Below are 11598 nucleotides of genomic sequence, written 5' to 3'. Positions count from 1 at the left end.
ATATTTTGTACATTATTGTTTTATTATTTTCTTTAAAGTTAATATTTATAAGAAAATGTATTACTACATGTTATGGTAAAAAATGTATCTACCTATAACTTTCCATTGATTTTAAAGAAAAAAACTAAATGCCAACTCCTATCATTCATACGCTATCTACTCCGGACAACGACTGCACGTACCCAGATAGTGGGCAACCTTACAACAAACGTTGTATTTGTATTTTCAATTGATTAGCATAGAAAGATTGACTTATTAATCTTTTTTGTAAAAACTTAATAGAAATATTTGTATGTCAATCTTGCTTCCATAAAGATTGAATAAAAGCAAGTAGAAATCTCTTTTTTTAGCCTTTACTGTAAACCTATATTTTTATTTGTATTTTCATTTTAGCTTTGTCCAGGTTCTCAAATGCAATATTTTGTTCGTGTAGAAAGCTTAATAACTGAGCCAACCTTTACTTTTAAAGTATACAAGAAAGTAGATGCAAATCATGCGCAAAAAATCTTGTTTCAAGAATGGTCATAAAATTTAAAATTAACCTTGAGAAGGTGAATTTAACGTCGGTTTGTGAACGCTTCCTACTCTTGATTAGTGAATTTTTCCTCCTCGATTTTAAGAGTTCTCTAGTCTTATTTTGTAAAAGTATCTTTAATCTCCATCTAAAAGTGTTATTTATGAAAGCATAATGCGAATCTCAAATCACGTAAACTAGCATAGTTAAATTTAGCATAATTTCTAGCTCGCAGGGTTCATTTATTAATCCTTCATAAATCTTGTTGGACTTACTGATAAAAGTTTCTGCTGACATTAAAATCAACCTTATACTACTATCTAGATAGTTGGGCGGTTTAAAATCAAAAGCACACGCCTTCACCATTAAAGCATTAACACTCTTTAATTTCTATATTTCTTATAAATGAAGCATTACGATATCTAAATAAGCCAGCTTTGTTACATGTCTAAGCAATATAAATTACGTCCTTATTAATATAAAAATTTAAACTAATTTCATGTGATGTCATTTTGTTACCAAAATGCTTGATAATAACTGCATTGTAATGCTTATCAAAACACCCTTACTACCCAAGATTCAGCCAATATTTTACAAACACGCATAATTTTTCAAAGTACGTGAATATTACAAACATATCTTGTCATACTTGACAGGACAATAACCAATCTTGCAAGTAGAATGATGATACGGATAGTTTGGAGTGTGCTGCCCGTTCTTTTCCTTAATGACATGGAAACAAAATGGGTTTCTGAAAAGCTTTTTCGCATACTTGGCAAATATATGATTCTTAGACCAACGAGTGAAAACATCATTACAGTTAGTAAATGGATTTAAGACTCAAGAAATATTTTTATAGTTCATTCATGGCTTAGGATGAAAATATTTCTCAACTCTTTTAAATAGCTCTTTAAAGATTAGCACTTAGGTCCTTTGATTTACTAGCTGAAATGAGATCCTTAAAGGCTTTCATAAGGTAATAACTCATTTAAATGCTATTGCTTTAGCCCCTAAGGTAATTGCATTATTTTCAAGAGCCATTATTTTTATTTGTGTCGATATCGTAGAACAGCGATATTAGTCTAAATGGGTTATTTTTTTAAAAAAAGTTGAGATTCTTGTTGAAGCTGTGATTTAGATTTGATAGTGTTGAAGCATCGTTTATTTTAATTTTATATTTATTTTGTAATGCTCTTTTTAACGAGATCATTTGTATTAGTGTAGCTATATATTTCAGATAAAATCGAGAGAGGAATTCGATATATTATAATGTGTAAAACAGCAAGAATCCAGCTTCAATGATACTGGTAATTATTTAATTGATCATTTTTAAACAATTGCCCTTCAGGTTTTCTTCATTTCGTCAAAATTTATAATCTATACATATTAATTGCAAAATCCTTACCCAGGCTGTAAGATATCCCCAAAAAATTGCAATTCAAAGTACTGGCACCCTTAGTGTTGCAGCATCCGTAGAAACTATTACACAAATGATTATTTAATTACAGTGATTCAGTTATTCTACGGTAAATATTACAGTAAAATTTTCGGTTTATCAGAATTTATGTGCAGCAAAACTTTACTGTAAAATACGCAATACTGTAGAATACTAGTGCCGGTACTAAGGGTGCCAGACCTTTTTTACCGTAATTTGATCCAGAATTTTTTGTAGTTATTTCTCTCTAATGATTCTTCCACTTTCCCATAAATTTAAGAAGTTAAAATTAGGATAAATTTTGAATTAGGATTCCATTTAGCATAAATTTAGGAAGCCAAAATTTGGATCATGTGTTCCTTAAAAGATATAAAGGGAAACTGAAACTAATTTCCAATTGAATTATAAGCATAAAGTAAAAAAAAATATGCATTTAGATACTTGAAAATGATCTCGGGAAATAGCCGAATTAGCAATCATATTAACAATGTACCTTCCCTCTCCACCAATTACTATTTTGTATTTGTCGCAGCGCAGCTGATTATGACCCTAGCGACATTAAGCCACGATGAGATGAGATCTTACTGATGGGGAATGATAATGCAAAACTGTAAGGCAATGTAGGCGAATCATCTGACCGCCAATTTGCCTAATTTCGCTTACCAAAGATTCAGAGTCAAGGTTTAGGTGTGACAGTTTGTCTCTGCTGTAGGTTAGTCTTTTTTTTAAATGGCAGAATGTTTATGTTTTTTCGAGCTGTTTCATAGAATTTCCAATTTTCTAATAAATGTATTGATTTAATGAAAGCATTCAAGCACATTTGGATACATACGATTTGAATATTACGCTAAATAATTATATATTTACGACTGATAGTGTTTTAATGCCTTAATAAAGATTTGCTCATAAATTGAAGTTTTGATTATTACCTAAATGTATTCGTTAGAAAATTCATATTACAAAAAATAAAATTTTTATATTTTTGTTTTTGAGTAATAATAATATAAATTATAAAAAAGCATATAAATTGTATTTTTGAATAAATTTTAATTAATAACATATTTTATTTTAAATATACTTTATTTTTAAGGTTTTCAAGCATGTAAAAGTTTCTTTTTACTTTTTACTTCAAATGGTTGAAGTAAATGAGATTTTTTTTACTTCAATACTTCAAATGGTGATACTTATTAAATTCTAACAAAAAATAAAATATGTTTTTACCCTTTTCGGTGTAAAATGTGCTTTTACTAGACTTCGTTTTTTGCTCCTCCAGGTATTGAACAAAAGTGCTACTGAAGCTGAGTTTCTTTCTGTTTCATAATCATTATACTTATATAATTTTTTCAACTTTAGAAATATTGCTTCTCAAATACACAAAAGATAACTACATGAAATTAATTGGATGTTTGAGTGAATATTTCACATAAAAATGTTTTTTCAGAAATTTGAATATTTTTTGATGGAATTTTCGATAGAACTCAAGGAAACAATACATAAATGTCCAATCTCAAATTAAAATATAGTTTTATTTCTTAATCTCTTATGGAAAAACATTTTAAAACATATTCTCTCCATAAATGAAAATGAAATTATGCACTTAAACTTTAAAACTTTAAAAACATTGCACTAAAACTTTACAAACATACAATTTTTTTTAATTTTAAAAACATATGAATTATTATTGTCTTTTCACTTCTTAACTTGGAACAAATATTGCCCTAAATGTTTCTTAAATAAAACTATATTTTATTTATAATATGTTTAGGTACACAATTTCTACACGCATACAAACTGTTTGAAGAATTTAAGCAACAATTAATTACATTGAATCCATTCATTATTATCACAAACGGATTCCTAAATTTGTATCATTACTCATTCAAAAGCCAGGAGTTCGAACTATTTTCAAATTAGGTGATGATTTAAATCGGTTCTAAAAGGATGAATGGAATTTCTCCCCTTGATAGGGACATGATAGGTTTAAATTATTACTCACTATTTGAAACCGGTTTTAATAAATCAACTATTTTAACATTACGTATTGGTAAAAAAAAAGCACTAAGTTGTAAATATTTTGCTTTATGCTTGTAACATAATTAAATCAAAACGTAAATAATTCAGAAACATAATATTCGGTACATAATTAAATTTATACTTCATACACCTTCAAGCTAAACTTTCAGAAACTCTAATTTTAAGAAAAAATCGTGATTAGAAAAGATCTCCACTTATTTTCAAGAAAAATACCTTCATAAATAATTTTCTTGAAATCACCTAAATTTGTGATTTCAAGATTGTATTATTCAGTATAGGGAGATAAGTTTATTATATCCATTAGTATAGGGAGTTAAGTCTATTAATGGATATAATAGACTTAATTCCCTATACTGAATTAGAAGCTTATTCTTCAAACTACTATTAATGTTATTTCATAGATTAAAACAAGAATAGACAAATAAACAATTGTTTTGAATATTTAATTGTCTGCCTTAATTATTATAAACATCAGAGAGTAAAAACCCAGATGTAAATACAAATAGGTTCATTTTATAAAGGGTAATTTAAAATTAACAGTTTAATTTAGTTAGCTTTTGCATTCATTTGTTTAAGCATTTTACCAACTTCTAATTGCATAACTTGAAATAAAATAAGTACATGCTGGTTTTTAATATGAATGCTTAAAGTATTTAATCTCAGTAAGAAAATAAAAATAAAATAAAATTCAATTAATGCATTATTAAAGTTAAACAAACCTTAATGTAAATTGTTTACAGACAAAAATTATATTCGATTAAAAAGTACTGGTTTGCTTAGTTTAGTAAGTGAAGAACATTAAATTATTTAAAATATTTCAGGCAATAATGAGAGTGAGCGTAAAATTTCTTAAGAATTACAAATTTAAGTAATTAGCCGATTAACTAAAATTTGCTTAAATTTTTTTTTCTTCAAATACTTATTAAGAAATATAATTTTTTTAAAATATTTTTTTCCCATAATTGCAACTTTATTACTAGCATCGAAAAATTGACCCAATACTGAGTTACAATGCTAAACTCCATAGTCATATATTTTTGAACCCAATCCGGAAAACTTCGTGGAGGACTTTTGGATGGAACTAACCCGCATTTGCGTTACATGGAAAGGAAAACGACGAAAATCGTTCACAGTTAATCTGGTGGCATGGAAAATCTAACCCATGCTTCTTCTACGGCAGAGAATATTTTACGTCTGCACTGTGAACGGTGCGAGCATAGTGTCTAATTCGTATCGAATTGCAAACTCTGGGATTCGAATATAGATCAAATAAATAGGAGTTATTTCCTGAGTCACTACGGCTCCCATATTTACTATTTAAAATCTAATAATAACATTAAGATTCATTAATGTTTGTTAACTTTACTTTTTTTTAAACAATTTAAAATGTTCCTGTTTTACTTGCTTACACTAAAAAAAACAACCTCAGAACAATTGCTGCACATAATACTGAAAGCTTTGACATGTAAACATTGCTCGTTCACTCCCAATTTGACTAATATGCTCCGCTTGCACATAATAAAATAAGGCTAATAATTATGAATGAAAACGTAAACAGTTGCTGAAAAGGACAATTTTGCTAAATAAAATATGATGAAAACGAATACAATAAGGAGACGAAAATAAAAATCGAAATAGAAAAGTTTAAAAAAAATGTGGTAATTTGAAAGGAATTTATTGCAATTAAATTTTCCGAAAAACAACGACCATTTTTCTAAAGATATATAAAGAGTTAAATTTAAAAATACATAACTAAAACTTCAGCCTAATCAGTTCTCCCTTTATTTGTGATTTCTCTTCATCCATTATGTATATTCTAATTATATTTCGGCTACGTAACAACGCATCAAATATGAAAGGTGGGCGAAACAAATAAAGCATATAAAATAAAATGTTTTAACTAATATTTATGACTTAAAAATAAATATTTTAGAATTGTTTTAACTCAAAAAACTAGCAATGTTTGAATTATTAATTTAACAAAATATTATAAAAGGTAAGTGGCATTATTTCTTTACAATGTTAGTTATAAAATTCTAACTATGCTCGCTGTAATAATAAATTTTCGCAGAATTGTGGGATAAGTGAAGTAAAATTAAATCTTTAAATTTGAATCCGGTAAAACTCCGTTAGTTTTAGTAATTTTTGATTTTCATTGTTAATTTTAAGTATTGAATTGAGCTATTCGTTTCTTTCAGCAAGATTTAAAAAAAATTTTATTATCATTTTATTAGTGCTATGTATAATCAAGAATAAAAATTTTTTTGATTTGAATTTTTCTTTGATCATAAAAATAACTTCGAAATTGCAGAAAAATATTGAAAACATTATTATTACATTTAAGTCCTATACAATGAATAATTGTTATTTTGTTTAAAGCAAGCATTTTATTTTATTTTATAACTGGCGTTGAACAGAGACGCAGACCTAAATTTACGACCATCAATGTTCAACGCCGAAGTCTTGTAATTTTGTACCAAATTCGGTAAACAGGGGAACACCTGGACCAAGCATTGGGACAAACTAGCCTTCGGAGAGGAATTATTGAGGCAGATAACCAGCATTTGAGTTACACGGAAAGGAAAACAGCTAAAACCTCCCATGTTTAGCCCGATGGAAAGGGGATCCTAACCCATGATCCGTCTATCTCAGTGGATATTTCACATCAGCGCTGTATTCAGTGTGAGCTATCTGCAGAATTCATATCATTCAGCCACCACCGTTCTATCCCTTGAGCCAACACGACTCTAAAACAATAATTCATCGAAGAAGGAAGAATCGCAACTTTGGGTAAAACAATTCACAAGAAAATACTGCAATTGATATATTAGTGTTTATTACGCANATCATCATGGCTTTTCTGAAGGCAGAAACGGAAGGTGAAGAAAGAATTAATTTGGCCATGTCAGGTTTTGGCTTGGGATCTGATGAAAAACGCCAACCCTTTAAAAAGAAAGCAAGAGATTTGCCAACAAAAAGATTTCCAACAGCGGCAAATCTATTGACTACAGATGTAAAAGATTTGAAGAAAGTGTGTGTGTTTTGTTCAGGGAAACATAAAAGTTCAGATTGCTTTTCCGCTCGAAATATGACTTTAGCTGAAAGAGAGAACATAGTAAGAGAAAGTCAATGTTGTTTTGCCTGTTTAATGCAAGGACATCCAGTTCGTAAGTGCAAAGCTTTTATAAAATGTGTCATATGCGGTAAAAGACATGTGGTACTAATGTGTGAATCTTTAGCTGCAAAAAATCGTGAACCCGATAAATCTGGGCAGAAAAGTGAAAGTTCTGAAATAAACATGTCCAACATCACGTACGGTCCGAAAGTGTTCCTTCAAACTATGAAACTAAAGCTGATATCTGATAGAAAAGAAATTGTGGTGAGAGCAGTTTTAGATTCTGGATCACAAAGAACATATATTTAAAAAAATTTGACTGAAAAGATGGAATATGTTCCCTTGAGAAAAGAAACTCTCATACACTCTTTGTTTGGTGGTCATAAAACAGATAAATTTGAACACACGCGTTATAGAATTAGATTACGAAATCCAGAGAATAACTTGACCTGTAACATGGAAGCTTTGGATGAAACATCTATTTGTGATACTATAACACCTGTTAGCTTTGGACCCTGGTTAAAAGAGCTTGAAGAAATGAATATAAAGTTGTCAGACGTCGGAAATGAGTCACAACCAGTTCAAATTCTGCTTGGACTGACGTAATAGGAAAACTTATGACAGGAAAACGAAGAGTTTTGGCAAGTGGATTAGTAGCAATAGAGACACTATTGGGATGGACTTTAACAGGGAAAGCACCTGAAAATGATTTACCGTCAAGCAACGCAATGTTGGTTACTTCACTTTTAGTAAAAGAAATGGATATTTCTGAGCTGTGGAGATTAGATTCTTTAGGAATAAAAGATCCTTCAGAACAAAAATCTAGAGAGGAAATGCAAGAAGCCTCAATGGAACATTTCTTAAATACAGTGAAAGTTGGAGGAGACGGCCGTTTTATAGTTAGTCTGCCATGGCTTGATGGGCATTTGCCTTTGCCAGATAATTATGATTTGGCGTTAAAGAGATTGCAAATGACAACACGCAAGTTGAAAACCGACAAATTGTATGATGCCTATGGAGAAGTGTTCAAGGACTGGGAGGAAGAGGAAATAATTGAAGAGGTTCCAAAAGAAGACATGGGGATACCTTGTCACTACTTACCTCATCGACTTGTGATAAAGGAGAGCAGCACAACTAAAATCAGGACCGTGTTCAATGCTTCTTCTAAGAGAAAAGGAGTTCCTAGTTTAAATGATTGTGTAGAAAAAGGGTTAAATTTGATAGAAGTAATTCCCTCAATGATAAATAAATTTCGAAGATATAAATTTGGTGTAACAGCTGATATACGTAAGGCATTTTTGCAATTAAGTCTTTATGAAAATGATAGAAATTTCTTACGATTCTTATGGTATGGAGAAGAAGGACAGCTGAAACATTTTCGTCATCGAAGAGTTGTGTTTGGCGTTTCCTGTAGTTCGTTTTTGCTTGGGGCCACTATTCAATACCATTTGAATAATAAACTAGATGAAGCAATGGGAGGGAATGAAAAATACCCTAAAGATATTATACAGGAACTAATATGCAGTTTTTATGTAGATAATTGCCTCACAAGCATGAAAACTGAATCAGAGTTGAAACAACTCATAGAAGTTGCTACTAATATTATGGCTGAAAGACAATTTGATTTACGAGGGTGGGAGTCTACTAACCCATCAGAATCTAATTCTAGTGAGACCAACATTCTGGGAATGAAGTGGAATAGACAAAGTGATACTCTTTCCGTAAATATTCCTGATGTTAATGAAACAAACAATGAAGTGATCACCAAGCGAAATATTTTATCAGCTTCATACAGATTTTTTGATCCCATAGGGATAACCAGTCCAGTGATGATGCGTCCAAAACTCTTGCTACAAAATTTGTGGAAGTCTAAAATTGGTTGGGACGCTGAAGTTGATCAAAAAACGGGCGAAGAATTTCTAAGATGGTTAAATGAGCTTGAATGTTTGAAGAATGTGAAGGTAGCAAGATGGTTGCACTGCGATAAGGGAGTTGAAAATATTTCACTTCATTTTTTTTGTGATGCAAGCAAGTATGCCTATTCGGCAGTAGTCTTTCTGCGAGTTTGTTATATGACTAATGTTTATGTACAGCTGGTACAAAGTAAAACAAGAATTGCCCCTTGTGGGAAAAAAGAGACAACAATTGCAAGATTAGAACTTCTTGGTGCCACAATATCTGCTCGTCTATCCACTGAGGTACGAAAAGAGTTTAAAACCCACAATGTGTATTTTTGGACAGATTCCACCACAGTGTTAGCTTGGTTGAAAAGAGAAGAAACGTGGGGTGTATTCGTGCAGAACCGTGTTCAAGAAATTAGGAAACTGACACCAGTTAAAGCATGGAGACATATACCTGGATCCTTGAATCCCGCGGATCGGCCAAGTAGAGGTTGTTCAGCTAAACAATTGTGCCAGTCAAAATGGTGGGATGGTCCCAGTAGGTTGTATCCTCCATCTCGTGAATGGCCAACTAACGACTCAGAGGAAAATGTCAATGAAGAAGAAGTGATTAGAGAAAAAAGAAGAACGATCGTATCTTCAATTGTAAATATTGAAGTTACAGAAATATGGAGCGATAATTTTTCCTCTTACAGTAGAAACATCAGAGTGATGTCATGGATTCTTCGTTTCATACGTAACGCATCACATGAAAATAAATTAAAAGGTAACTTGAGCTATGAAGAATTCAAAGAAGCAGAAACTCACGTTCTCAAATCCATACAATTAAAAGCGTTTCAAGATGAGAAGTTTCTTAACGAAATGCAATTTAGAGATGAAAAGGGATTACTGCGAATAAGAACCAAACTTGTAAATAGTGATGAAACAGAAGATTTTAGATTTCCCATTCTTTTACCTGGTAATAGTTTCGTTATGAAGTTAATACGAGAAGAGCATGAAAAGTCAATGCATGCTGGTTCTTCTATCGTACTTGTCAGACTTAGGGAGAAGTCTTGGATTCTTAAAGCTAAGAAGTTAGTAAAAGAAGTCATTTCTAAATGTGTGACATGCAAGCGTTTCAAATCTAAACCAGTTGAAGTTCCCTTCACTCCGCTGCCTAGAGAAAGAGTAACCTTGACAAAAGTCTTCGAGGTAAGTGTTATAGATTATGCTGGTCCTCTCTACTTGAAGTCAAAAGGAAAAGCTTGGATCGTTTTATTTACGTGCACCGTTTACCGAGCGGTCCATTTTGAACTGGTGCAATCACTCACCACAGATGCTTATATCCAAGCCCTCAGGCGATTCATTGCCAGGCGAGGCCGGATTTCAATCCTTTATTCCGACAACGGCACAAACTTTGTGGGAGCCAGCAGAGCATTGAAAGTATTAGACTGGGACAAGATAGCCGCATACTCAACCGCTCAGAGAATCACTTGGAAATTTATTCCACCTACCGCAGCATGGTGGGGTGGGTGGTGGGAGCGAATGGTCAGAATGCTCAAAGAACTGCTACGTCGAGTTCTAGGGAAATATACCATCGATTACGAAGAACTCTACACGATATTGTGTGACTGTGAGTCAGTAATAAATTCAAGGCCACTCACTTACATACAAGATAATCCAAATGAATTAGTACCGTTGACACCCGAAATGTTTATTCACGGTGGCGGTAACAACGAAACACCAGATCTAAATAATGTAGACCGATGTTGCCTCATAAAACGTATAAAGTATTTACAAAAGCTACGTGAAAATCTCAGACAAAGATTCAGAAATGAATACCTTGCTCTTTTAGTCCACAAAGGGGTAAGAAGAAATAACGTTTTAGACGTTGGTGATGTTGTGTTAATAGGACATGACAATGTCCGTCGTATCTATTGGCCACTTGGAGTTATTTTAGAAATTTTTCCTGGTAAAGATGGCATTCCTAGAGTTGCAAAACTGAGGACCAGTAAGGGGGAAAGGATCCGTCCTTTTCAAAGGCTTTACCCATTAGAAGTGTCTACCAAAATTGATATTGAGGTCTTAAAAGCTGCTAGAAAGACTGGCAATTTTGTAGAAAACAATGAAGCTTTAGAGGTGAATTATTTTCCTAAAACTAAGTCAGGAAGAATCATTAAAATTCCTTTTCGGTTGGACTTATGAGCATTCTTTTTTATTTTAGCTCTAGTTAGTTTAAAGTTCCAACATTCGTAAGATTTTGGTTGCAAAGTTCAATAAGCCTAACTTTGCAAGGTGGGAGTATGTTAGAGATTGTAATATGTTTTTATAGTTGGTGTCACGTGACTCTGACTGCTGCTACTACTTTCATTTAATTTTTATTGTTTCACTTTGGTTTTTATGTTGGCAACTTTTTTGAAATGTTTTTGTGTTGATTATTTTAATGTTCGAATTAGTTAGGTTTTGTAAATATCACTAAATTTAGATTGCTTTAGAATAAATAAACGTTTGCTAAGTTTTGATTCGTATCTGTTTATTCATCTGTAGAACTTGTAGTTCATTTGAATAACACAAAAAGGCGTCCGCAATATTTATTTCCAATTTTTAGCGACAATTAGTG

General features: G+C 31.7%; 1 protein-coding gene across 1 annotated transcript; it reads left to right on the top strand.

Moving 5' to 3' along the window:
• The first annotated feature begins 7715 nt into the window (after positions 1 to 7715).
• LOC107446817 (uncharacterized) lies at positions 7716 to 11183 on the top strand. The gene has a single exon (XM_016061582.2). It carries the CDS (start codon positions 7716 to 7718, stop codon positions 11181 to 11183), a length of 3468 nt encoding a protein of 1155 aa, XP_015917068.2.
• The last annotated feature ends 415 nt before the right edge of the window (positions 11184 to 11598 follow it).

Source organism: Parasteatoda tepidariorum, chromosome 7 (assembly GCF_043381705.1).
Source record: "Parasteatoda tepidariorum isolate YZ-2023 chromosome 7, CAS_Ptep_4.0, whole genome shotgun sequence".
Taxonomy (NCBI): domain Eukaryota; kingdom Metazoa; phylum Arthropoda; class Arachnida; order Araneae; family Theridiidae; genus Parasteatoda; species Parasteatoda tepidariorum.
The sequence above is the reverse complement of the archived record's forward strand: the minus strand, read 5'-3'. Positions and strand labels throughout refer to the sequence as shown.